We start from the raw sequence: 26,749 nt of genomic DNA, 5'->3' as shown, positions 1-26,749 counted from the left end.
ACTTTGAAATTTTTGGGGTTTTTTTGGAGAGATCGTCTTTGTCTCTTAAAAATTATGTTCGTAGTTATTAGAGATACTGGAGAGTCCTAGGAATAAGTTCTGTAAAACCTCATTTATTCGGCAGGTAATGCTGCGTCACTACTCTGTGCAGCAGATGCTGGCAAGCTAAATGGGGGGGGGGAGCCCAGTGGCAGAGGCTCTCTCTGATGTTGGTAAGAGAGTATGTGTCTTGGGCCAGGTCACTGAAGAACCTTTAGAAGAAGAGACAGAGGACGTTGCAAACCTATGGAATTCCTTTAATGATGAGGAAGAGGAAGAAGCGATGGTGTTCTTTGTCCTGCAGGAGAGCACTGGGTACATGGCACCAACGTTGCGGGCCTTGGCCATTGTCCACACCATCATCTCTTTACTCTGTGTGGTGGGCTATTACTGCCTGAAGGTGAGTTGCTGGCCACTCTGAATTTAATGGGACTCCTTAGGGAAGACATCATTTGGAACCCAGCCAGGTCTTTGCTCTCCAGGACTTTGCTGGTGGACGGAGGTTCATGGAGCAGTGGCATTGCCATCACTGGGAGCGGGTTAGAACTGCAGACTCTTGCCACACCCCAAGGCTTTTCTTTCTTTTATTTTTTATTTTTTAAAGATTTTATTTATTTATTTGACAGAGACACAGCGAGAGAGAACACAAGCAGGGGAAGTGGGAGAGGGAGAAGCAGGCTCCCCATTGAGCAGGGAGTCTGATGCGGGGCTCGATCCCAGGACCCTGGGATCATGACCTGAGCCGAAGGCAGACGCTTAACGACTGAGCCACCCAGGCGCCCCACCCCGAGCCTTTTAAATCAGAATCTGCAGCTCAGCATGCCTCCCGGGGGATCTGTATTCACAGTAGTTTAAGAAGCCTTGCTCTGGGAGTCCCTTTTCAGGCACTTCCTGTTGACTTTCATAGGGTTAGAATCACCAGGCTAAGTCACGTGTGGGGCTAGTAATGAGAGCTCCTTCTGATCTTTGAACTTAGGTTGGAATTTTTATAAAAATGCTTTTCACCTTTCAAAACGTATTAGGTTTCAACTACTTGAGATAGCAGAAGAAAACTTACTGATGAGTTACTGTTTCAGTTATCCAGCTAGGTAACAGATTGCCCCCAAAACTTAGTGGCTTAAAATGACAATCACTTTCTCTCTCTGGTTCTCTGGCTTGACTGGGCACACTTGAGCAGTCCTTCTGCTCCGCGTGAAGGCAGCCGTGTCAGCCACCATCTGTCAGCTCAGCTGGGCTGGACTGTCCCTGATGACACGCTCCCACGCCTACAACGCTGACAAGGGAGCAAACGGTTGGAAGGCTGGGCTCAGCCGGGGTAGCTGGGCCTCTCTGTCTCCCTGAAGACTCAGGGCATCCCTGAGTCACAGGGTCAGCCCGGAGTCACTGACACACAGGAGGCGAGCGGGAGCCACACCAGGGTACGAATATCGGGAGACTTAGTTCACTGCGGCCATCTTCACACACTACTATGCTTATAGGAGTCTTCATATATGCGTATGACGCCCGCTATCCTATTTTTGGTGTCCCAAGTCCGGTTCTGCTACTACGCTACCACATCTTTTTTTCTCATTACATTTTTTTTCTTCTCTTAATTGGAAGTCTCCTTGGCCATACACCACGCCATCTTCCCCCTGGGAAGAGTCCACAACATGTATTCTTATCCTTGTGGCTGTCACTTCCCCCAGTGAACTAGAGTATTCTGCGGGAAGTCTAGCTGCCCTGTTGGGGCAAACACGTGCCCTGACCCACACTGAGGACTCCTTTGTAATGATGAAATCACAGAGTCTACAGCCAGGCTGCCTGGGTGGGACTCCCAGCTCTGCCACCAATCTCACCATTCCCCTGATTGCTCATCTGTAAAAATGAGTGTTATAATAATAACACCAACTCCAAAAAGTTGCTGGGAGTATTAAATGAAGTAATATGTATAACAGGACTGAGAACCCCAAACATAGTAACCACGAGAGCGTGCTAGTGGTTTACCTTAGTCCAGCATCCTGGGGCTCAGCTTGTTGGATTCGGTGCAGATATAACGGGGACCTAGAGAAAACAAAAGGTAAATACTACCTAGGGAATAAAGATGTGGAGGTCCTCCTTACAAGGGTATACAAACCCTTAGGAGACTGAAGGGGGGAGTGCTTCAAATCCCAGAGATGAGTGCTGCTCTAACCCTTGGTGGTGGTGGTGGTGGTGGTGGTGGTGGTGGTGGTATTATTATTATTATTATTATTATTATTATTATTATTATTCAGAATCCTTTCCGAATACAGCAGACGTCGTTAGTCAGAGTGGCTTTACCTTTGCTTTCCCTCCCACATCATCCATTAGCGAGCAGCAATCATTGATTCCTCACAGTGTGCAAATGCCTATTATTAGCCTTTGCCACCTTCCTGTCATTAGTCTTTTATCTTCTCTGTGGTGTTTTGTCATTTTAAAGAAAAAAAGGGCAAGAAGTAACTCTTTACAAATCATTATCTAAATTTTTTTTTTCTTGGAAATAAAGAAATAGTGTGGGGCATATGGATATCATGAGCTTTGAGAAAGAGTCACTGGCAGAAACCATTTGGAGACCCAGGCCTGAGGGATGTCGCCATGTAACCAGTGGCTTTCCAGCCGCATGACAAGCCCTGGCTCTGTCTGCATTAAGCTTTCCTGGCTAGAGGAGCCCCTGGTTGCTCACTTCCTGGGATTTCAGTAGTCTCCTCTGACCTCACTAACTCTGTCCCTTATTTGAAGTATATGTGTCTGGTGATGGTTGGAAAGTGGATTACTTTCCCCTCCTTCTCTGTGTACCTTTTTGGTGGTAGGTCATCAAAGCCATGCCACCATCTCTAGGCTAAAATGACAGTGACAACCGGAAGAGAATGAGGAGTGATTGTCGGGAACCAGTAAGTGTGCTACTCTCAGGAAGAAAACTTCAATATTGAAAGACTGTACAGAGCCCAGTGAATCCTCTCCTCCTAGCTAGCAAACCGTGTTTCATCAACCAAACATCAATGCCATGAAATGAATATGACCATAGCCATTGAAGGGGGCTGGAACATTCCATGGTATTTCTGTGGCTGCCCAATCCACTCTAGAATAGTTCTTTTCTTTCTAAGTCTTGGTTCAACTCTAGTCTAGGAGTCCTAGGGAACCTAACCTATTTGGCCTAGGAACTGGCCTAAATATGGCCTTCTCCCCAGGATGGGTCAAGGAGTCCAGTTTGTATTACTATCACCTATTCAATCCAAACCTTGAAGGGTGGCCCAAATGAAACCAGCTTTTTGGAGAGGGAGGCGTATTAGCCAAAGGAGTGAGAGAGATTTATTTGGCTTTAGATCTATACCTAGGCACCCTAAGAATCCTACTGCAAAGAGATTCATGCCCCAGGGGCACCTGGCTGGCTCAGTCGGAGGAGCATGTGACTCCTTATCTCAGCGTCATGAGTTCAAGCCCCAGGTTGGGTATAGAGATTAATAAAAAAATACATTTAAAAAAGAGAGAGAGGGAAAGTGAGAGACAGAGATTACCGCCCTTAAGTTGAAAAGGCTAATTTGTGGGGAATGCTTGGGAGAGGGCGCTGTAATCAGAAAGCCTTCTCTGAGTAACCAATGCCTTCCCACTCCTAGGTCCCTCTGGTGGTATTCAAAAGGGAAAAAGAAATTGCCAGGAAGCTGGAGTTCGATGGCCTGTATATCACTGAACAGCCCTCTGAAGATGACATCAAGGGGCAGTGGGACCGCCTGGTAATCAACACACCGTAAGTGTCTCCCCTCACCGCCATCCTGAAAAGGAAAAGGAGTCTGTACTGTAAATAGAATGATGTGTTCTTAACCAGCTTTGGAGACTGATTAATATAAACCTTTTTTTTGGTTTCTAGGACTTATTTTCTCCACTGCCTTCCTAGTAAAATAGCCTGTTGCCCCTCAAACACTTGTGTCTATCTATAAGCATTTAATGGGGGACAGAGGATGTGATCAGGGAGTGCTAAGCATATTTAATTAAGACCAGATGGTCCAGTACAGTATGACTTAGTTTTCCACGTTCAAGCCATACAGAATGTTTCCCTGGCCCGGGGGTTCTGAGATCGTCTGATCAGCTTCTCCAGAGCTCCCATAGGGCACAGCAGTTCCACAACAGCACCCCACTGAAGTCTTCTCAGACAGGTAGCCTGGTTGGTAATAGAACTCCTGCCATTATCACTTGGTAGGCAGTTCCTTGGGCAGTTAAAATAGGGCCATCGGTGGGGGGGGGGGTGACCACCTGTGGCGGGCAGCCTGCTTTGTTGGAAGGCAAGTGTATAATTGGTACCGTGGTGGGAAAGAGCGTGGATTCTCCAGCCACAGGTGGAAGACCAGGTCAGCTCTGTCACTTAGTTGTCTGTGGGCAAGGTAATGAAGCCTGCTGAGCCTCGATTTCCCCTTCATTAATAGAGGCATGAGAATACCACCTCCTGAAGTCCGGGAGGATCGATGAATGCATGTTACATGCTTGGTACAGTGCCTGGCACGTGGTAGGCATCAAGCTTTTCGTCATTCCCTTTCTCTACCTGTTCAAAAAATGGCCATCACCATTAGAGAAGGTAACGCCGACGTGTTCACAACTGGGAAAATGAGAGTTTCGAGATAAATTAATGCGCCAAAAGAGGAGAGCTACAGGGCTAGATACGTAAACAGAGGTGACTGTGTTGAAACTCTTAGCTGTGCCAATTAAACTGTGCACGTTTGCCAACAACAACCCTGACCGCTGGGGGAAGAAAATCGCTCCTGATCCAAAGATGGTCAGGCAAACGAGGGAGGCAGCTCTTTAAAGGCACAACTGAGCTCTTTAAAATAGTCTCTAGAATGGGAAGATTCTTCTCTTGGTGCGGGGGGGAGTGAGCATGCAAATCGGAAGTGTGTCCCTGCTGCATGCAGGTCCTTGCCAATCCCCTCAAATAAGGGAAACTACAAACCCCGGTTTCTGACCCTTTGTCATCACATCACAGAAATTTTGGATACTATTAAATAATGTGATTGTTTGGTCAGCTGTCTGCAATTATCAGTACTGCTTGTGACACAGGTGATATGGCCTAAAAGTCCCAGTAAAAAGGCAGTTTAAGATCTAGAAATATAAGTATCTAAGGAGTTAATGAGCCGAGTACACTAAAACGTCCCAACAAGGATATTTGCTGTTTTTTTATTTGAAGTGGCTTAAATGTCCATGAGCAGAGAAATGCATAAATAGCTGTTTTAAAATTTTTAGATGGATGAATCTTTTTTTTCCACAATAATGGCATCATAGTACATGCAGTGCTTTGCAGTAACCTACTTTTTACAGTTAACTATATATCAAAGAGAGCTATCTTTTATTTTTATATTGTTAAATACACATATTAAGAAAATATAAAATGTATATTTTAAGTATAATAATGAACTACAAGGTTTTAAAAATGGAACCTTGCTCATAGCTTCCAAGCCCCGGGTGTTCTCCCTGATCATAACCTCCCCAACCCCCACTTTACTATTCTCCTGGCTTTAGTGATAGTCATTCTTTTACCACTTAGGTATGTGTCCCTAGAAGCGTTCTTTCACATTGACTATTTTTGAACTTTATGCAAATGGAATTATGCTATATGCATTATGCGGTCATACTTTTGTTCAACACTGCATCTGGGAACTCACCCATGTTGATGTGTATAGCCATAGTTTGGTCATTCTGAAAACTAGCATTTTCCATTGTATGAGTATTTATCATGTATATGTCATGTATTTATCCATTTTCCTGACAATGGACTGTTTTTACTTTCTGGCTCTTACAAACAGTGGGACAATGAACACTTTTATACCTGAGGCTCCAGTGAAAGGTTTCTCTAGAGTAGAGACCAGGAAAGGAATTTGCATAATAGTAGGAGATGCAAATGTTTGTCTTGATTTACATTCCAACCATCACTGTATGCGAGTTCCTGCTTCCCTGCCTCTGCCTCACTTGTTGAGATACTCAGATAATTGTGCTAATTCGGTAGGTGTGTAATAGCATCTCACTGTGCATCTCCTTCATTTCTAAAGAGGTTGAGCATCTTGTATTATTATTTTTGACCATTCATATATAGAAGTGTTTTTTATTTTTTAAGATTTTATTTATTTGACAGAGAAAGAGACAGCGAGAGAGGGAACACAAGCAGGGGGAGTGGGAGAGGGAGAAGCAGGCTTCCCGCTGAGCAGGGAGCCCGATGCAGGACTCGATTCCAGGACCCTGGGATCATGACCTGAGCCGAAGGCAGACGCCTAATGACTGAGCCACCCAGGCGCCCCTAGAAGTATTGTTTATTGATACATTTCCCTTCTGGAGGTTCTGTTGTCTACCTCACACTAAGGATTATTATCAAGTAAAATTATGTTTTCTACCTTCAAGGAGCTTACATACCTAGTCAGGGGACAAGAATACTCAGACCAAGGTAAGATCATGTCTGTGAAATGGTCTTGCCTGGAACCTTCAGTCAGTGACCCTGTGGCATCACTTGTGGAATTTTCCACTTAGGACAAAATGTGACCACGGCTGAGTTGTACGTTATGGACCATCTGTATAAGGGATTTAAGAGAAAGGAGATTTTAGTGCGGACAGAGGAAGCCTGGATTGATTTTTTTATTTGCTTTGTTTATTTTAGGTTCTAAATGTAATACATGAAAAAAAATCAAGTAGAAAAGCGTACAAAGAAGAAAATCAAAATAATCATTTCCATGCCTCCAGAGATAAAATCTATTACCACTTTACTCTGCAAACTCAGCATTCGTTTTTGCTTTTAAGTGACATTTGGATGTTTGAAACAAAGAAATTGCTTTAGCTTTCCCCTTCCCGCTGTCCCTGCAAAAAAAAATTTTTTTAAAGATTGTCAGCCTGTTGGGGAAGTGGCATTTGCTGAGGGTTATTCTTCTGAGAGGTCCCTGAATAGAGAGAGGTCCTCACTTCCTTACTACCAGCTTGGATGGCCTTTATAGGAGACTACTGTGTTCCAGAGTCAATAAGAATGGACTCAAATTAAGGAAAACTGAACTAAGAATGCATGCACCAAGGGCCAGAGGTTCCTTGGCTGCAATCTAGACTCACAAGGAACTCTCCCAGGAAAGATCAATCATTGTGGAAGGGAGAAAAGTCTTTTTTTTTTTTTTTTTTCTGAGAGAGAGCGAGCAAGCACTCAGGGTGGGGAGGGGCAGAGAGAGAGAGAGAGAATCCCAAGCAGGCTCCCTGCTGAGCACAGAGCCTGAGTGATCTCATGACGCTGAGATCCTGACCTGAGCCAAAATCAAGAGTTGGACCTGACTGAGCCACCCAGGTGCCCCAGGAGAAAAATATCTTAAATGGTTTTTGCCAACATACCTGAAAGTGACAGTTCCTCCTGGACTTTAACACTTACAAACTCTTTGCAGTGGAGCTGGTATAAATTACTAGGCTGAGGAAAGACATTCCTCTGAGGGGTTAGGGATGGTATGGTAGAGGGAACCACCTCCAAAAGACAGAGGGATCTAATTCCCTGAGAAAAGCAGACCCCACAGGAGTTATATAGGGATGGAGAATAGAGTGGAAGAGCACTCTGGTTAAGAAAAACCCCACATACATGAACTAAAGGGATTCCCATACTGGAAATGTCATCAAGTTAGGGACTTTGTCTACACTTTCCACCACTGTATCCCTATCACCTGCCCCGGGTACCAACATGAAGTTAGGTACTCAGTAAATGAAACCTGAATGCATGTGTTTTCCTCTAGGGTTTTGTTTCTAGTTACACTGGGATCAAGAAACATGTACCTGCTTCTGTCTAGTCTACCATCACAAATCCTGACTCTTTACCATAATTTTGAGGCAGAAAATGCAGAGTGGCTCTCCAGGTGTTTCAGAAGCCAACACAAAGAAGCAAGGCCATCGATCAGTTAGATCTGTAGTGACTCTGAGCTTCAATCCATCTGAATTCTTGAATGAGCGGGACAAAACCCAAGGAGATCCTAGATCCAGACACAGATCGCATAGCTTCTTGATGTGTTTGCCTTGATGTTAAGAACCTCCCCTTTTCATTTTCTTTTTCAGATCTTTTCCTAATAACTACTGGGACAAGTTTGTCAAGAGAAAGGTATGCCTTGTCAGTTGGTGGGGGTGGGGAGGTGGTTTCCATGACCACCAAAGAAATGTAGATTTTTTTTTTTAAGTTCTACATATACAAACATGAAGAAATCTGCTGTTGCTTTTATGATGGTATCTTGAACAGAGTAAGTCACAGAAGGGTTTTTGTCTGAACATATGTAGGTTTTGGCTCCATTCCTATACTCCTCTGCCCTAAACAGCTTAACACCATCACTACTTTCTGCATACTAGTTTTCTTCTCCCATCCGAAAAGGTATTAGCTTGAGAAGCGGTTTTCACTTGGTCTCTTTTGTTTCTGTTTTCTCCTGGGGCTATTTTTTTCCTCTTTATTTTCCTGTTGCATTTTGAATCGTGTCTTCATCAACCCCCTTGAAAGAGCCCAGAGCATAGGGAAGACCTTGGGGCCAGAGACAGCACCGTGCTGCGCGGCCCGAGCTCACTCTGTCGTCCTCTCTCTCCAGGTGATCAACAAGTACGGAGATCTCTACGGAGCAGAACGCATTGCTGAACTCCTGGGTTTGGACAAAAATGCCCTTGATTTCAGCCCAGTCGAAGAGAGCAAAGCAGAGGCGGCCTCTCTGGTGTCATGGTACAGAGCTTAGGGGTTCAAATCCCAAGTCTGGCCCAAGTGGATCCTTTGTTTTTCCAGTTCTCTTCAGTTTGCCAGAGGGAAGGCCTGCAGCACGCCCGTGTGCACTCAGGCTCTGGTCTGGCTTAGGGGTTTTCTTCTAGCTTCTGACATATTGGGAGAACACGGCCTCAAGAAATTTAAAGACTTATCAGCTTTTATGCCTGTTAGAGCTGAAAGAGAAAGACTAATTAAAATTTCAAGATGTGTGATTCAACCGTTCTCGGTCTCATGGGGAACACATACAACTTGATAAAGCTCAGAGCTGTGTTTAGATTATTAAACCTGAGAGGAAAAACTTAATTTTCCCCCTTATTAAACACTTAACTAAAGTCTGACATTTATAAGTTTTAAAATTTTTTTGTTCCCCTTTAGGCTGAGTTCCATTGACATGAAGTACCATATCTGGAAGCTGGGAGTTGTTTTTACTGACAACGTGAGTATGGCACCCGGAAAAAAAAGATTCTGTACCACGGAATCTATGTCACTGGATGCCACAGGGCCACAAGCTAGGGTGGGTGCCAGGAAGATTCAGTGCTCGCTTATCAAAGATGGAGGGCCTTCCCGGTGCTGGGGGAACAGTAGTGGTGGAAGGCGGATGGGCTTTCACTTGGCAATTCTTAGGCCAGTTGCAGCACCTCAGCTCCTCAGTATCCAGGGGAGAAAATGGTTTAATGGGCCCATCATGAGGCACGAATGCCTGAAAGGTTGCTAAATCGCCTGTCCATCCTTCCTCCGCAGTCCTTTCTCTACCTTGCCTGGTATACAACCATGTCAGTCTTGGGCCACTACAACAACTTCTTCTTCGCTGCTCATCTGCTGGACATCGCAATGGGCTTCAAGACCCTGAGGACTATTCTGTCATCTGTAACTCACAATGGCAAGCAGGTATTGGGGTTTCTACTGTGCAGAACAGGAGGGGCCCAGATATGGATAGGGGGAAAAAGCCAACAACACGTGGTACACTAGTGTATGCCAGGAAGGTATGTGTCATGGTGTATAGTACACCTTTCCTGGCCAAACACATGAACCAGTAGATTGTTACTGCAGAACTGTAGCCATCACTTAAGAGACATAAGACCTTGATGTAGAAACCCTGAACATTTAGATCAGCCAGGAAAAAGGGAGAGGGAAGGAGGTGATGGACATATCAGAATCGCTCTGGAGACCTTTTCTGGTTTACCCTTTCCTCCACGAATCTGATACATTCCCTGGGGGTTGGTAAGTAGGCTATGCAATTAGGAAGCTCCCCAGGTACTTCTGAAACATGCTTCTGATTAAGAAGCAATCACTCAGACATATATATATACACACACATACATGTCTGCATCTGTATCTGTCTATATAGACATGGCTGTGTCCAGCCTCTTCTATATCCAGTCTGTTTTCTACAGTGTTGCCAGGGTCAATCTCTTGATTAAAATCCTCTAGTGGCTCCTTTGGCAACAAACTCCTTAGCATTTCTTTCCTCATTACGTGCAACTTCATAAATGAGACATGAGTTCCCTCCCATCTCTAAACCTTTGTGTAGGAGAGGGAGTAGAGAGAGAAAGAAGTTAAAATGTGCCAGGATTTGTACAGCCATTATGGAGAACCCTCAGAAAATTAAATCTAGAACTGCCACATGATCCAGCAGTCCCACTTACGGGTATCTATCCAAAGCCAATGAGATCACTATACAAAGAGATACCTGCATTCCCATGTTCATTGAAGCATTATTCATAATAGTCAAGATACGGAAAAAAACCTAAGTGTCCATCAATGGATGAATGCATAAAGAAAATGTGGTATGTACATACAATGGAATATTAATCAGCCATAAAAAATGGAAATCCTGGCATTCACAACAACATAGATGGACCTTGAGACTATTAATGTTAAGTGAGATAAGCTAGACAGAGAAATACAAATACTGTATGATCTCACTTATACGTGGAATCTAAAGAAATTGAACTCCTAGAACCACAGAGTAGAATGATGGTTGCCAGGGGATGGGGGAAAAGGGGGTGTGTTGGTCAGAGAGTACAAACTTTCAGCTATAAGATGAATAAATTCTGGGGATCTAATGTAAAGAATGGTACTTGTAGTTAAAAATACTGTATTGTGTACTTGAAATTTGCTAAGACAGTAGATCTGAAGTGTTCTCACAGTCCCCCCCCCACACACAGTAATTGTAACTATGTGAGGTGACAGATAATGTTAATTACCTTGATTGTGGCATATTTTACAATGTATACATATATTAAATCATCACCTTGTACACCTTAAAAAAATAGGGGTTCCAACCAGAAAAAAATAAAGTCAAAATTGACCTTTAATTGTTCTAAAACGAAAGGTGTTGGAATCAGATCTATAAACACGGAGAACCAATGGTTGCCAGAGGGAAGGGGTAGGGGGTTTGGGCAGAATGGGTGAAGGGAGTGGGAAGCACAGGCTTCTAGTGAGGGGATGAATAAGCTGTGGTAATAGAAGAAGGCTCAGCATAGGGAAGATAGTCAGTGGTATTCCAACAGCATTGTATGGTAACAGACGGGAGCTACACTTCTACTGAGCACCGCGTAACATACAGAGATGCTGAATCACCACATTGTACACCTGAAACTAATGTAACATTGTCAACTCAGAAAAATTTCTAAAAGATAAAAGGTGCTAGATCATCAGGTATTAGGGTGGTTTATTTCCTCTAGGCTTCTGGTAGTAGCAATAGTCAATGTTTCTTGTTTGGGTTGATGATCCTATAAAGGCAGTGTTTCCCAAAGTGTGATCAGTGGAACACCAGTTCTACAATATGTTCTTTTAGAATTTTTTCCTTCCCCTTTACTCAGATATTGAAACCTCAGTTTTTATTGATTTAGCTTAATGACATTGCACAAACATGTACCTTAAATGGAAAGCTTAAACAATGAATTTCTTATATGGGCTTGCTAAATAAACTCTGGCAAGATTGTAAAACAAAACAAAACAAAAAACAACTGTGCCCAGTTTGTGCCATGGGCCAGGGACTGTGATAGGCTCACAACTACCTTGTAAGGTAGATGTTATGCTCACTTGACAGATAAGAGAACTGAAGTTCAGAGACGCTAAGTGTCTCCCCCAAGACCACACAGCCGCTAAGTGGCAGAACTAGCCCATTTCTTCCTTGGTGCAAAGCCCAGGTTTTTTCTGTGTTTCTAAAACCAACTGCATTCTGTGAGGTCTGCTGTCTGAGGTTTGCTAAGTTATTATTCATCATTCAAAGAATGAATACTTTTCTTCTGGTATTTATCTCAGTACTCATGCCTACCCCCTTTTGTGCAACAACTTGAAACTCGAGAGCAAAGATCTTATCTTCATAATGACTGTGATCTTCATCGCTCCGGCTCAACCCCCAGTCCCTCATATGGGCCAGATGAGCAGATCCCGCATCATCCTCATTCAGAGTACTTCCTCCAGCCAAGAAATAAGCATGTCCTATGACCCCTACAATGGTTCTAGGCAGATTTCTTGATTATGAAAAATGTCACTTCGCTAAACCATCATAAATAATTCTTATGGCAGCTTCAAAGCTGTGACAATTATCCACTCATGGTTATTGATGAAAACATGTACTGTAGGGATACCCACTAGTCCAAGAACCTTTAATTTCTTTAGAAGCCGTGTTAGAGTAGAAGCCATATTGTTAATTCTCCACTCACTGCTATCTCTGCAAAAAAAAGCAAGGGCACCCTCCTAGCACTGTCACTGTTCAATCCTCAAATCCCTTCTTACATTGCTGAGGCACAGTCCCGTAGCCCGGGTATGCATCTGCTCAGGCTGCCATCACAGAACCCCAGGCTGGTGGCTTAAACAACAGATTTATTTCCTCTCAGTTCTGGAGGCTGGGAGTCTAAGATCAAGGTGGGGGTAGACTTGGTTTCCTTCGGAGGCCTCTCTCCTTGGTTTACACCTAGCCACCCTCTTGCTTTTTCACTTGACCTTCCCTCTGTGCCTGTAGCTCCTGGCGTCTCTTTGTGTCCTAATCTGTCCGTAAGAACTCCAGTTAGACTGGAACAGGGCCCATTCTAAATCCATCATTGCAATTTACCTCTTTAAAGGCCCGATCTCCAAATTCAGTCACATTCTGAGATGCTGGAGCTTATGAATTTGGGGGGAGACAGAATTTAGTCCACAACCCCCACCACCATTACAGTCTTCTCCCCATAGGCTGTTTTGTCCACCATAAGGACCGCCTTCGCTGCCACCCCTGCTCTGTCCCCTTCCCACCTCACCTTTCTTGTTACCTTGGAGTCTCCTGAGAACCTCCAAGAGTGGAGAAGACTCACCTTCTTTCTCCTGTCTCCCTCCCACCCCCAGCTGGTTCTGACTGTCGGTCTCCTGGCCGTGGTGGTTTACCTCTACACCGTGGTGGCCTTCAACTTCTTCCGCAAGTTCTACAACAAAAGTGAAGATGACGATGAGCCCGATATGAAGTGTGATGACATGATGACGGTGAGAGCCCGCCCCCAACAGAGATTAGAACGGAATACAGGGAGAAGTGTCCCGGACAGACAGATGGAGGGAGACGGGTTGCAGGTGCACCGGTCTAAGCCCAGGTGGAAAGTGGAAGGAGCACACTGCAGAGTGGGAGGGGGATGAGGGGGGTCTCATCCGTCCACGCTTGTGTTAAAGAGGCAAATTACCTCTATCTGAATGTGAATGGACCTGCATCTAAATTTCTTAGAAATCAAGCCTTGGTCCTTTGTCTCTGAGATCTGGGGGGTCTAGTCCCGTGAAACTGGTGCTCAATTTATTTCAACAAGCCTGATGGGGTTCTTTCAGAAAAACCACTATCATCTGAAAAACCGTCAGAGCAGCAGGAGGGGGGAGGGGAGGAGGGGTTCCTGTCCTGCCAGCCACTTGTGGGCAGGACAGGCGGGGAGAGCACCAGTGTGACCGGCCGGCATCTCCACGCTGCCCCTGCCTTTCCCCGGTCACTGCCTTTCCCTTTGCACCTCACCCCTCCAGGCAGGGCAGACAGAGGGCGGTGCCCTGCTCTGGGAGCCAGCTCCCACGTGCAGCCCGGAGGAGGAGAAGCCTTCCCGCAGACACGGCAGGAATCCCTGCCCTCCCAGGTGCACAGAGGATGCAGGACAAGAGGAGGCCTTTTCCGGAGGTGGCACTCTAAATGAAGGCAAACTCCCACCTGGCGAACGCATGTTCATCAGGGCCCAGCGTTGTTTTAACTTACACATGCCCTACATGAACTCCCTCATAGGTGTCAAATAGTTCAAACCTTTTTTTTTTTTTTTAATGAGCAAAGAATATCTTTAAAGGCTAAGTGTAACAAGTCTTGCCACCTCCCGAGACCCTACCCTGACCAGTGGGCTTAGAGGACAGCAGCTAGCTGTGTGAGGACTGACATCACCGAGGAGCGCCCTCCCCCTGCCTCGCAAAAGAGCTAACATCCATCTTGCTAAAAACAAAACCCTGTGGCTTTGACCTGAACTGCCATTGTTTTTCTTCTCCAGTGTTACCTGTTCCACATGTACGTGGGAGTGAGAGCCGGAGGAGGCATTGGCGACGAAATTGAAGACCCTGCTGGTGACCCTTATGAGATGTACCGCATTGTCTTTGACATTACCTTCTTCTTCTTCGTCATTGTCATCTTGCTGGCCATCATTCAGGGTATGCTGCCAGTTACGTTAAGTATGAGCACGGCTTATACCTAGTGCTTTATCTTTCGGTATCTATGACATTATCTAGAGAGGTTTGTACATTCATTTACTAGTTAATTCGACAAAAATTTATTGAGCACCTACTATGCACTCAAGTGGCTAGACATAAAGCCAGAGATACACCCAGACACACAAGAAACCAGAGAATCTGAATGGAGGACCCCCCCACACCTCTCTTCATCCCCCACTCTGAACTGGTTATCGCCTCACTCTGCTTCCTAGAGATCTCCTGAGGCTGGTCTTGTCCCACAGCCTGTCCTCCCAGGCAAGGTGGTGGTGAAAGAGCAGAGAGAGGAACCATGAAAGAGTGACAGGTTTTCTCTTTTGTGGGGAGGGGTACTGATATTTTAGTCAATAGCTTGTCAGGAACTAGAGAAAGACCGTGATGAATTTGAGTCATGCCAAGGTGAGGTACCTATAAACATGCAGGTGTTGAGGGCTAAGAAGCCGTTAACTGTAATAGGTCTTTCAAGACACAATTCAGGAATGGAATAGGAGGGAAATAATAAATATAGTAAGTCCACATAAAATAAATATACAATACAAAAATGAAACAATACAAATGGTATCCATCAGCGCTGGGGGGTGGTACTCAAAAATCTGAGTGTAGAGGAGACTCTCCGGAAGGAGAAACAAAGAAACTGAAGAGGAATCCTGATCTATATCAATGCTTAAGGAGCTGGAGAAGAGGAAGAGCCCACAAGGAAGACTGAAAAGAGAGTGGCCAAGCACCGTAATAGAACAGTGATGGACTGGGGGGAGCCAAGTGGGTCAAGGAGTAAGCTGCTAGCATTGTGCACTGCAGAAAGGTGGAGTAAGACAAAGGGTGAGAAATGGTGAGCCAGGATGCAGCATTTGAAAACACAATGATTTTTTTCTGATTTTGCTTTACTGAGTTGGCCTGATAATTCTTTTTTTTTTTTTTTTACACAAAACAATGTGGCCTCTACCATTGAACCTCTGCCTTGAGCCCCGAAACAGATTACTGTAAACACTTTATCTGTCTTTGTATTTAAAATACCAGGTCTTATTATTGATGCTTTTGGAGAGCTAAGAGACCAGCAGGAACAAGTGCGAGAAGATATGGAGGTAAAGTTCGACTAGCTCCAACTCTATTTTTGTATCTTACAGCAAATGAGTTTTTTAAATCCTCAGGTCTGCAATTACATAGGGCCAGTCTTAGGCAAATGACCGACAAAGTTTGTTTGCTGTGCCTGTCCTCTGGGCCTGGCTTCTGCTTCACCCTCCCCAGCCTGCCGCCTCCACCCTGCTCCACTAGCTAGGAGCTAAGGATGTGACACTGTGAAGGAGAGGACTAACGGCCAGTAGCATTAAAGAGAGAAATATTTTTTCATGGTCTCTCCGTTCAATCAGAGATCATCACCTCTTTCCCACCTGCCTGTAATGTCACGTGTACTAACGCCTTTACTGCTTCTCTTATTCGTCTTAGACGAAATGTTTCATCTGTGGGATCGGCAATGACTATTTTGACACGATTCCTCATGGCTTTGAAACACACACCTTACAAGAGCACAACTTAGCCAACTATTTGTGAGTATCCGTGGTCAACAGAGGGGACCGTGGCTGAGGAAGGAACGGTAGAGTAAAATAAATAGTTATGTCATACGGTTCCCCTGTGTGTGTGCCCTTTCTGCCTAGTTCTCTGAAAAAGTAGAGGCAGTTAGGAAAAAGGTAGCCAAAATGCTTCCTCACAAGTACACTTAGCCCAAGGTTTAGGAATGGTAAAAAGAATTTCTCCTCACAAAAAGACTAACCAAAGTAATATTGTCTTTTTCTCACTTATACCTTTTTTCCCCTTGTTCCAGGTTCTTCCTGATGTATCTGATTAATAAAGATGAAACAGAACACACAGGTCAGGTGAGAAATAAAATGTCTTAAGAATCATACCCCTGCGGGCGCCTGGGTGGCTCAGTTGGTTAAGCAACTGCCTTCGGCTCGGGTCATGATCCTGGAGTCCCGGGATTGAGTCCCACATCGGGCTCCCTGCTCAGCAGGGGGTCTGTGTCTCCCTTTGCCCTCTTCCCTCTCGTGCTCTCTGTCTCTCATTCTCTCTCAAATAAATAAAATCTTTAAAAAAAAAAAAGAATCATACCCCTGCATTAGGAGTTTCCGTTTCTGAAGTCTTGAGACTCAACAGAGCACAGGATGTCTGAAGTAGACAGATGACTTCATTAGTCTCCAATGTACATTTTCCCTCTGCATAATTCCGCCATCTCTTTCTTTGTGACCTAAGAAGCCAATATTCTCAGGCAACTCCAAGCTCTCCCTAAAGACCTTCTGGTTATCCTACCCAACTAACACTGACATTTTCTAAACCCTTATGGTTACTGCTTCAGAGTAGAAGAGCTGGAGGTGGGGAGAACATTACAGAGAAAAAGACAAGGAGGAGCTGAGTGGGTGGCTCTAACAAAGAGAGTAAAATGGTGTGAGAGACAGCCTGAGAAAGACAACCACCTCATGTGTGGGTGACACAGGGAAGGTGGAGGTGTGGGTAGTATGAGTGAAAGTATGTGTCAAAAGGGATTCTGTTAAAAAAAAAAAAAAAAAAGGGATTCTGTGACTAAGTATGAGAAACAAATGCAGAGAGAAGAGAACAAAGGGAAGAAAAGATAGGTTATCTAATACTCAAACAGCATCAGATCTGTGGGACAGCTTCACAGCTCAGACACTTGAGAGGCAACTGGTTCTAGATCTCCCTTCAAATGCTCCAGGCATCTGCCCGAGCTAGCACTCACTATCCCTTCATTGTGCGTTCTTCTGCCTTCTACCAATTACAAATGGCATAGAATCAGCCTGTTGCTAGATCTTTAAGCATTTTTACTTGGAATCATTGCATTGTGTTCAGTGTTTTGGGGAATGACTTTTTGCTCCTAAACTAGCCTGGGCTGGGAACAGAGCAAGGAAGAAGGTACTAGTTGGGACCCATCACCCTTCCCCAAGGGAGACCTACAGAGTGAGTAAAAACCACCTGGGTTTAAGCTCACTGTGGTTTAAAAAGAAGTACCCTTTGTTCCCATTATTTCAGGAATCTTACGTCTGGAAGATGTACCAAGAAAGGTGTTGGGATTTCTTCCCAGCTGGTGACTGCTTTCGGAAACAATATGAAGATCAGCTTGGATAAATCAGAATGAAAGAAACTCCACAATTCTGGACGGTCAACTTCCAGGGAACTAAATCCTTTTTACAGTTCTGCAAAATATTTGAAATGTGACCTATTCTAAATGCCTCCCTTACAAGAGGAAGTGTTTGTTACAAATATGTGATATTTTGGGATTGATTTGGCTTTTTGTGCCTAATGGACATATCCCTGGGGGAGACAACCTATCAAAATGTTGAAAGATGGCAAAAAATCAAGGAAACTGTAGTTGAGAATACCTTCAAGTTTTTCAGTTCTAATGGAACTAAGTTGTTGCAATGATGTCATTGAGGAAAGGACTAGAAGTATGAAGTCTTCAATGCACAATACTGAAATTTTAAACACTTGAATATCACATGACAGTATCCACTAGTGACTCATGGTCTGAACTACAAAAAAATCATTTTAACTGCAGTCAAATTTCTCCCATGGTACTTGCTAGTGAATGTATTCAGAATCAGCTTGAAAAGCTTTAAGCAGTTAAAGAAATAGAAAAAAAAAACCCAACACTTTGTCGACACTGAAATATCGATTAAGTGCCTTAAAATCTCTTTAGATATAGCTATGCAAATTTTTTATGTTTCTGTTCCAGACGGACAGTTCCATTAATGAGTTGTGTTGATCTTCCGTCTTTATGAAACCGCACTTGAAGATTATTCCTATCATTTTTTTCAGTAACAGCTTGTCAACTGCTGTTATTAGAAGTACTGTACTGAAAATCCAGAAAAATTTCAATCTTATGCCAAATTGAGTACTGCTTTATGGTTCCCTTGTAAGTACTGGAGCTGCTGTGTTTAGGTGAATCTCCTTACATCAAAGGAAGTGCCCACTGCAATAAAGTAATACACACCAATCCGGGGTGTTGGCCTCTTGTGATGTACCTCTTCTGGATGATTCTACAGCCGTCCTGTGATTACTGGAAGAAGGGACACGAGACAAAGGGCCTAACAAACACCCCACCCAAGAAAGAAAGGAATTCCATAGACCAGCGTTCATTTATTTTGGCCACAAATGCATGCCTTGTTGCTATTCTATCAGCAGCACCTGCTCTGCTGTAAACATGGAAAGGATGGAGGCTGGAAACAAGAACCATAACATCCCCTGCCCTCAAGGAATCTATTTATTAGATTGCTAAGCCAGAGAACAAATGCAATGAGCCTCGTAGATGTATAGTTGCGGATGTTGTGGGCCAGAGGTAGGCGTTTACTGCGGCAAGCGTGGTAGAACACACTGGCTCGGGGCATGCTCAGAAACCAGCTGTTCTGGAAGGACAGCCTTGGGCCCGCCCTTACTGACAAGGCAATCAGAATTTGCTTCAGGCACTTTTTTTTTCCTCCTTTTTCTTTCATGTTAGGAAATCATGCTGTCCAACCAGTCTTCAAGCTCTTCCTCAGTAACAGTTTTTGATGTACATGGTTGCTCAGATTCCACGTTCTTTTCTTCCATCACAGAGAGCTCTGCAGGACCTGGGGAAATAAAAGCGTTAACAACTTCACGTTAATCCCCAAATTGAGGGTGAAGGTTTCCCTGGGGTTTGTTCCATGATAGAATTCAGCCCTGATTATTACTGTGCTTACAACTAGAGGAAACATTCTATTATGGTTAGAGGATACAGTAATTAATAGCTAAACAAATTAGTAAATGGGGTAGAGATTTGCTCTTCTATTTATTCTGAAGTTGAATGTCACAGTTCACTAGTTTTCTAAAAAGACCAGCAGCTCCATGTTCTTGTACTGTCGTAGCAATCCTGGGCAGTCCTTACAGGTTCTCCAGTGCAGTGCGGGGATGGAGCCGACGCCCTCGGCCTCTCTGTAGCAGAGGGCCCGCGGGCTCGCAGGGCACGCACAAAGGCCGAAGTGCTCTTCTGTACAAAAGTAAGATCGAAATAGCAAGCCAGAAGTCTGGAGAAGTCGATTAAAAGGTCTGCTGCTGCACAGCTGAGGGCGACAAGGATCCGGATGCCTTTTTCTAGCGCCCGGTCCAGCAGCAGCCCCGGGTTTAATACTGCAATCAGGCAGGGAGCAGCTCTGCAAGCCCGGCATAGCGACTGAGAGGCAGGCTGTCAGAAAGGTCAGCGGACAGCGGCAGATCGATGTCAGACGCTGGTGGAGAGGGGTAGGGACATGACACAGGTGGGGCTGTTGGCACACAAAAGAGAAGATGGATAGGGAATAAAATGGAAGCCATACCTCCTTCTTCTTGGGCCACCTTCCCATCTTTCTCAGATTCTTGGTCCTGAGAGGTCTGGTCTGGTGCGATGTTATCTCCCTCTCTCACAGGTGCATCTAAACTAAGCAGCAGGTCTAATTCTTCCTCCAAGTGGTCCGCTGCTGACTGCAGTGGGGTGCTGGGTTTCTGAGAACCTTGTGAGGGAGCGGGGCTTGGGCCATCTTTATCCAGGTACTTGGGGCAGCCAGCAGCGGCCGATTTCAGCTCGGAGATGGAGCCCTTTCCTCCAGGCCCCAGGGGCCCTTTTAACCGCATCCCCAGTCCCTTGCCTTCCTCATTTCTCTTTGGTTTCACCTGAGGAAGCTCTAAAGGAAGGGTGGTCTGAAAGAGAAGCAAGCCAAACTTTGTGGAGTAGGAAAATTCAATTCAGACAGGAAGTTCACAAAGGGTCCCCCCTGCCCCAGAACCCTTCCTTACTGAGTTGGCATAAATGGGGTGACCTCACTGAAACACCACAGGGCCGTGCCTCCCCCTCTGCCCCCCTCCGCTCTGTGCCATTGCAGAGTTGACATCGGAAGGGCATGTCTTTCTGTAACTGCCCTGAGAACTGGCAGTACCCCAGGTCTGGGTGAATGTACGTATGCTTAGAGCTGTGAGGAGATAAACACCTGTAAAATGCACCCAGAAGTAATTAGCAAATCAGATCTGTGCACGGTACTTACATGCACTAATAATAAAGGTGAAGGGACAGAGTCATCAAGAACGACTCTTAGTAACATTCGAGTGAAAAATGCCAGACACAAACGAAAACCTATTTGATTACATTTGTAAAAAGTCCAAAAACAGGCAAAATTCATCTTTACTATTAGAAGTCAGGAGAGTGGTTTTAGGGAAGTAGCGACTCGGGGGACGGGCGGCGTGGGGAGTGCTGCCAATATTCTGATTCTTGATCTGGACGCTGATTCCATGGTTACATATATTTATGCGTGCACTTCTCTGCAATAATTTAACAAGAGTTAACTCTCCAGGTGACTGTAATGTAGGGCTAAGGCTGAGCAGCTCTGTTCTGGAGGGAGGCCTGGGGTGACCAGCATGGCGGCAGAGAGGGTAGAACCTCAGAATGAGGTTCAAACCCTGGTGGAGGCACTGTCCCCTTATTTGCACGCTGAAGCATCGCGAGCAGATCCACTGTGCTAATAACTCCTCAGGGCTTTTAAAACAGGATGGCTTTCCACATAAACAGTCCTCCGTCGTTGTCAGTGTGCAAGACAAAGCTGGGATGTGGGCGTCTCACGTTGCTTTTGTTTTCAACTCCCCAGATGATTCTGACGTACACAGTTGAGAATAACTGCTCTACATCGGACACAAATCCTCACTTTCCGATGGTCACAGCGCTTCCTTTTCTCCCTGAGGCCCCATCACCTTCAGCTCGGTGTTTCCCTGGCATATTGTGCTAACCCTTCACCATGCTGTGGGGAATGCACCCCAGCCACACTTGTCAGGACTTGGAACATCTCTGGACACCCGGCAGGGAAAGCAGTGCTCTCCCAATCACTAAGAAAACCCCAAACACCCCCAAACCTTCCTAAAGCTCCATGGTGATTCCGTCAGAGGCAAATGCCATCCTCTCTACTTCCCTGCCCTGCCCCCCAGCCCTGAATTCTACTTGCTGCCCTAAACCGGGGGCCAGTAAGGGCCACAGAAACAAGAGCAAACATGCGTCTGCTCAAGTGCAGCAATACATTCAGCTGCAGCACGAAGTGGATCGTTTCAGTTGCTGGGGTTCTCTTTACAGTTAGTACTGCCCAGGGTTTCACTTTTTTAAAAACGCCGTCGAGCCACAGCTACATTGTGAAGTACCTGTGCTACGGTCTGCCGGGCCTCCCCCTCTGTCAGTTCATTCATCAGTTGCTATCTTACGCTGGTATATTTACGTTCTCAACTAGAGATTTCTATAACCGACTCGTATTTCCACTTTGATATCTCAGAGGCACAGACCCGTAACATCCAAACCTCCCCCTTCCTGATAACTACCCCAGCGCTGAGTTGCACAGGCTGGAAGGCCAAGGATAATTCTTTGCTTGCTCACCATTTCCAGTATTTTCCAAGCCCTGCTAATTTTCCTTTTGAAGTACGTCTTGGTCAAGTCCAATTCTCTGCTGTCTCGACCATCGTCGCCCTAGTCCCACGTACGCTGCCCCCCGGGCCTGCTGCAGCAGTCTCCTGGTGTGACCCAGTCTCCGCTGGTGGGTATACGCCCGCGCACATTTGCCAACACACACACCCACCCGTTCCCACAAGCCCCTCCATTCTGCAGCCAGAATGCTCCTGGGCATCCTCATTCTCAGCAGCAGTGTTAAGGCAGATCTGACTGGGTCACTCCTCTCTAAATTCCAACTCACGTGTTTTTATACTCTGGATCTCGGCTCATCTGACACCCCTTCAGGAAAGCCATTCCTAATCACACCAGAGTAGATCAGGTTCATTATTATATATTCTCATAGCACACTACACTCCTTCATGGGACATACCACAATTGGATAACTTGACCAATACTCACATTTCCCAATAGATTAAGCTCCATGAGATCAAGAACCATGTCTGTCTGATCACCGCTGTCTGCTTAGTGCTAAACACAGAGCCTGGCACATTAATTTTTGAGTAAAATGCCAGTCAGATTTTATACTTTACATTTCATTCAATTCCATTACATTTGATCCTTCAAAATGTTTCACATGTAAAATGTAAAAAAAAAAAAGACTCAAAATTATTTGATTCTCCCTTAAAACTTTCAAAATGATACCTTGATACAAGAGCCTCAGCTTTATCAAAGGAAAAGCTGATGCTGAGACATCCTGCAGAGTGACATTTTTCACTCTTTTTCTTCATCTGCCCTAACCTGCACCAGCTGACAGACCCTGTCGGGGTTTTTACCTGGACCAGTTCGGCAGCAACATTGAGTCGGAGTGAGAGAGGCAGTTCTTGAAGGGCTCGAACCAGTGACTCACAGTCCACATAAAATGCTGAATTCTAACAAAAAATTACACACATATCAGGTGATGATTACAAATGACCTTTTAGAGATAAAAAAGCAGAAGATGACAGAAGTAAATAAACCATCCACTGACATTACTTTTAGCAGAGAGTTAAGTCCTATCCTAGATCACACTTGATATGGTTGCTATTTCTATCATCGCGGTGTTAAGATGAGCAAAACCCAAGCCACATTCTGGAGCCACAGTTCACACTGTGAGAGCAGGAACAGGGCAGCAATCACCCCCACATCAAGACTGAACAGTAACCTGGAAACTATAGATGCTTCGGGAATTACTGGCAAATTGAAAGAAAAATAAGCATTTAATGGAATTGAAGTGGACCCCTCCCCCTCCAATTCAGACGGCTGGCCTTGGGGAGAGGAGGGAAGAGCTGTCTAAGCAGCGAGACGGGGCTGATCGGCACAGCCGAAGGAGCCTGGGAGGTAGATGCTCCTGTTCCAGCCAGAAAGCAGGGGCCAGACTTGCCCGCTAGCTAGCAGCGCTCTGTGTGAGGCCAACACTGAAAGCTTCCCTTGACTCCTCTCCCATTCATGGAAGTGAGTCCTATCCCTGCAATGACCTCCCAAATGGACAGTAGTTGAGGAAACATTCCAGATTATTTCAGGGCTTGATGACAGTCTAATGGCTACTTTCCGGTGCCCTGGCCACCCAAGAGAAAGAATAAACCAAAAGTTGACTATAATGACCTCACATTAGAGGCAGATACTGCCGACCGCCTCGTCTACCAAAGACCTCCCAGGCCCAGCTGGAAACACAGCTTATTGTAAAATCACTGGCTTCGAGTTAGAAGAAAAGCCAAGGGTCACCTGGTCAGTCTGGATTCCACTGCAGCAATGTCTGGAATGTCCTGGGTAGATGGGTTTACAGTGAGTGGGGATGGTGCACTCAAGAAGAGCCTGATACTCAATCCAGACCCACTGTAACCCCTAATCCCCACAACAGCAGTACACAAGGAATGAGAGGGACGATGTGGCTTTTCAACTGCCCTTCTGGAATATTCCCGAGATGGCTAGCTCTTAGGTGCGCAGCGTCAGCAGCGCCAGATGTGGCCCCTGCCCTGGCAAAAAAGGAACTCACTTCTAAAAAACACAGTGTATTTAGGGAGCAGGATGGAAGCTGGCAAAGCCCTGACAAGAAAGCGAGAAATTTAATATGCATTCCAGGCCTTTCCTCAGCCCTGCACTCAGCACCTTAAGGCTGTGATCAGACCAGGGTGGCCAAGTCTTCATTTTCAAGTTTGGAGAAATTCTCTCAACCCGGTAGAAAGGTGTGATGCCGAATGCTTAATCCATGGGTAAGCTGTCACATTATACACTGGAAATCTCACCCTCCCTCCCGCCCAGGTATCTGCACACAAGCAGACCCCCTTCTTTCAGCCGATAAAAGAGCAAGGACTTCACCTCCGCCATGCCTGCCCGCCATTCACCTGTGGCTCTCTTAGCTCCCCAGACAGAAGGACCGCTGAGGTGTTGGGCGGGGGGGGCTGGCTAAAAGTGGCCACACTTCTTCTGCCCTCTTTGGCATTATGTGCAACATGACTTCAAGGTATATCCTCAACAATGAAAAGTAGGGGTGCCTGGGTGGCTCAGTCGTTAAGCGTCTGCCTTCGGCTCAGGTTATGATCCCAGGGTCCTGGGATTGAGCCCCATGGCGGGCTTTCTGCTCAGCAGGGAGCCTGCTTCTCCCCCTGCTTGTGCTCTCTTTCTCTCTGACAAATAAATAAATAAAATCTTACGGGAAAAAAACAACAACGAAAAGTAGGCGTGGCTGCACAAAGATAAGGGACTGGCCAGGCTGTGCTTCTGAGCCACATTCTGAATGATGGCCATCTAGCTGTGTCTGCTCCTGGAATGTCTCCTCCCCCCACATTTCTAATTCCCACCCACCATCCAAGGCCCCGTACACACTGCACAGTCACCATGATGCTGGGCAGACACTTCAAACCAGCAGGCGGAGTTGCAGGAGTCCTGGAGCCTAGAACCTGCCATCAAATGCCACTTTCGAAGAAGACTCGTTTCCTCACCACCAGTCTTTCCCCTTAAGGGCTAAAGCTGAAGGTCTAACATATAAAATGAGCTGAGGTGAAATGCTTGTCATAGTAAAGTGTGAATTTAACGATAGGCTTCATTGGAATAATAACCACAAATTAGCTTTTTGCTATGTCTTAAAATAATCGAGAGGTTATTTTTTGCCTGGAGAACCCAGTCTCCATATCCATCTGGCCAACTCTGATGGTCACTCACAGTCGGGGCGTGCAGCCTGACCTGCGATGCCCGGACACCCTGATGCCTTCCCTCCTGCATACTCTGAGGCTGGCAGCAGGAAGCCAGCCTTGACTGTTAATTAGAACAAATTCTCTGAGGTCAGTGTGCACAGAACTTTGTCTGGGTAGTGAAAACCTGTCCCCTCTGTCCAGGAACCTTATTACTTATTAGACTCTCAGTCTCAGTGTCTGTGTAAGACAAAGAACCTGCTAGAAAGTCCACTTTGCAACTAAAGAAAAAATAGCCTTTGATCAGACCATTATACTTCCCAAACTTCTTGTCACCTTTTTCTCTCTCAAGCAAAACCAGAACCTAGTGAGGAGTTAAGGGGGACATGAACAGGTTTTGACAAGGAAGTGAGGAATTTAGTTTTGGATGTGTCCTACCCATACATCAGCTCAAAATATTCAAAGTAAACTTGCCCTCTCTGTGCCCCATTAATGGCTTCACCAACTCACCTAGCCATCCAGCTAGAAAGCTTTGCGCCACTGCACACCTTTCTTGCCTGCACGTCCCACATGTGACACAGTCTAGCTCGTCCTGTGCTGAAATCCGTCTATCAGTGAACCATGTTCCACTCCCACTTCCCCACACTCCCAGGCCCTCGTCCCTTTGAGTTCGCCCAAAACATATGCTCCTAACTGGTTTCCCTGCCTCCCGCCTCTTCCCTCTTCGATCCCTCCTTCCCAATATTGCTCAGGTCAAATCTAGCCATTTCCATTTTCTTGCCAAACAAAACTTTTGTGAACAAATAAGAGTAGGATTAAGAGCTAATTGTGAGTGTTTCATACATGTCAGGAACTGCACTAAAGAGCTTTTATTTATTATCTAATGTAATCCTCATTATAACGCCAAGTTATATTCTATTATTAGTTCCATTTTACAGAAGAGAACACAAGAGAAGGAAGGAAGTTCGCCTAAGTCGTAGAACTAAGATTCACACTCAGGCTTGTCTCTCCAAGATCTGTGCTCCTACCCACATGCTAAACGTCCCCCCAGAAGAAAATGAAGATCAAACTGCTGGCAGTACCTGGCCCAGACGTACCCCTAAAGCCTCCTCTGGGAACACTGCACTCCAGCTACATCCTGACTCTGAACACAGCTGGTCTTCGGCTCTCCTCACTTAATAGGACCAACCAGCATCACCCTGACCCACCAAGGCCCATTCAGACACTCTCTTTCCCATGGTACTGCTCTCAATCCCTTCCAGCCCAAAGTGGCCCCCACAGTAGTATCTTGATTCATTGAGGACACCACTTATTTTATGTCACACTCTTTTTCATTTATTACGTAAATATTTACTGATCATCTACTATCTATCAGCCACGGTGCTAAGGCAATGAATAAGCATGGTCTCTGTCTTATTCATCTTTGAATAGTTGCATCTAATAAAATATTGAGTAAATAACAAGTTCTTAGCGTTCTGATGCATGAAGAACTTCAGAATTATTTGAAGCTCTCAAGATAACTGAAATATTCTCTAATCATCGATATGGTTCAAAAGGAGTTGAAATGGGAGTTGTCTGGCTTTCGCTGTATTCCTTGATGACTTCCGCTGGTCTGTTTGCAATTTGTCCTAGAATTCTAACCTGTACCTCTGGCATATGCCCACACAGACTCAAGCAAAGATGAATATTTTTAATGCC

At 45.4% G+C, this 26,749-nt stretch overlaps 2 protein-coding genes across 2 annotated transcripts in view; one reads left to right on the top strand and one right to left on the bottom strand.

The window, feature by feature from the left end:
- The window catches only part of RYR3 (ryanodine receptor 3), a 504,411-nt gene extending 485,698 nt beyond the window's left edge, over positions 1–18,713 (top strand). The window contains exons 92-103 of the mRNA XM_032417231.1: positions 239–439; positions 3,651–3,781; positions 8,083–8,125; positions 8,598–8,725; positions 9,140–9,200; positions 9,506–9,652; positions 13,097–13,231; positions 14,251–14,407; positions 15,482–15,546; positions 15,908–16,008; positions 16,284–16,335; positions 17,504–18,713. Of these exons, the coding sequence (XP_032273122.1) occupies positions 239–439; positions 3,651–3,781; positions 8,083–8,125; positions 8,598–8,725; positions 9,140–9,200; positions 9,506–9,652; positions 13,097–13,231; positions 14,251–14,407; positions 15,482–15,546; positions 15,908–16,008; positions 16,284–16,335; positions 17,504–17,599 (1,317 nt within the window). The 3' untranslated portion in view covers positions 17,600–18,713. The remainder of the gene's footprint in view (positions 1–238; positions 440–3,650; positions 3,782–8,082; positions 8,126–8,597; positions 8,726–9,139; positions 9,201–9,505; positions 9,653–13,096; positions 13,232–14,250; positions 14,408–15,481; positions 15,547–15,907; positions 16,009–16,283; positions 16,336–17,503) is intronic.
- A 3-nt stretch (positions 18,714–18,716) lies between these two features.
- Positions 18,717–26,749, bottom strand: part of AVEN (apoptosis and caspase activation inhibitor) — a 177,706-nt gene continuing 169,673 nt past the window's right edge. The window contains exons 4-6 of the mRNA XM_032417230.1: positions 22,718–22,813; positions 19,804–20,164; positions 18,717–19,080 (exon numbers count right to left, since the gene is read on the bottom strand). Of these exons, the coding sequence (XP_032273121.1) occupies positions 18,965–19,080; positions 19,804–20,164; positions 22,718–22,813 (573 nt within the window). The 3' untranslated portion in view covers positions 18,717–18,964. The remainder of the gene's footprint in view (positions 19,081–19,803; positions 20,165–22,717; positions 22,814–26,749) is intronic.

The sequence above is a fragment of the Phoca vitulina genome, unplaced genomic scaffold, assembly GCF_004348235.1.
Source record: "Phoca vitulina isolate PV1807 unplaced genomic scaffold, GSC_HSeal_1.0 scaffold20, whole genome shotgun sequence".
Classification (NCBI taxonomy): Eukaryota; Metazoa; Chordata; class Mammalia; order Carnivora; family Phocidae; genus Phoca; species Phoca vitulina.
The sequence above is the reverse complement of the archived record's forward strand: the minus strand, read 5'-3'. Positions and strand labels throughout refer to the sequence as shown.